This window comes from Populus euphratica, unplaced genomic scaffold, assembly GCF_000495115.2.
Source record: "Populus euphratica unplaced genomic scaffold, PopEup_1.0 scaffold271.1, whole genome shotgun sequence".
NCBI classification, from domain to species: Eukaryota; Viridiplantae; Streptophyta; class Magnoliopsida; order Malpighiales; family Salicaceae; genus Populus; species Populus euphratica.
In genome coordinates, this window is record NW_011499926.1 from 234,647 (window position 1) to 235,684 (window position 1,038).

At 37.7% G+C, this 1,038-nt stretch overlaps 1 protein-coding gene across 2 annotated transcripts in view; it reads left to right on the forward strand.

The window, feature by feature from the left end:
• Nucleotides 1-83: 83 nt before the first annotated feature.
• LOC105135661 (LRR receptor-like serine/threonine-protein kinase GSO2) overlaps nt 84-1,038 on the forward strand; it is a 101,912-nt gene continuing 100,957 nt past the window's right edge. For both annotated transcript variants that reach the window (XM_011040645.1, XM_011040648.1), the window contains exons 1-2: nt 84-626; nt 765-920. In XM_011040645.1, the coding sequence (XP_011038947.1) occupies nt 263-626; nt 765-920 (520 nt within the window). In that variant the 5' untranslated portion in view covers nt 84-262. The remainder of the gene's footprint in view (nt 627-764; nt 921-1,038) is intronic.

Consider the following 1,038-nt stretch of genomic DNA (forward strand, 5'->3'; position numbering starts at 1 on the left):
AGCCTTAGACTTGATGCATCTATTGGATCCTCATAAATAAGAAAAAAGACAACCACTCACATTGGAACCTAATATGTCAAAAAATAAAAATAATGGATTTTCTTAATCACAAATAATGAATTTTCCAAGTTTAATCACAAATCCACAGATCAGTGGGTATATTTAGTATTGTAGTATAAATAGGACCTCTATGGTTGCCCGAATGCACATATGACATAACAAACAACAATATTCTACGTAGTACTTCATAGAATTATCCAAGATGATGATGAAAAAAATGGGGGCTTGGATGTTGCTAGCATTATTGACTTTGGTTGGCGACTGGTGTGGTCGTTGTTATGGGTGCTTGGAGGATGAGAGAATTGGTCTCTTAGAGATCAAAGCTTTGATCCACCCAAATGACCTTTCCTTGGGAGATTGGGTGGAGTACAGTAGTAATTGTTGTGAGTGGTCTCGGATCGAGTGTGATAACACTACAAGGCGAGTGATCCAACTCTTTCTTTTTGAAGCATGGGATCAGAGCTTGGGGGATGGGGTTCTCAACGCATCTTTGTTTCTGCCTTTTAAGGAATTGCAACGTCTTGATTTGAGTTATAATGGACTGGTTGGTTGCTCTGAGAATCAAGGTCGGTTCAATGCTTCTGTTCTTGTAATCATAAAGTAAATTCATATCATTGTGTGAATCTTATACCGAGATTACGCTGATGAAGTGGCTAGCTGGTGTTTAATGTCAATTATCTTGCTTTGATGTGTTTCTCTTCCAGGCTTCGAAGTCCTATCATCAAAACTGAGGAAACTGGAGGTACTTCACCTAAGTGAGAACCAATTTAATGATGATAAGAGCATTTTATCATGCTTCAATGGGCTTTCATCTCTCAAGTCTTTGGATCTGTCAGCCAATGAGGAGATCACAGGATCAGGTAGCTTGGATGGTGACCGTTTAATTATATAGCTTTGAAAAATTTTCTTTTCATATGTAATTCTCATATGATTTAGCTTCTATGCGTTTATTTCCTTCCAGTATGCTTAATTTTGAGA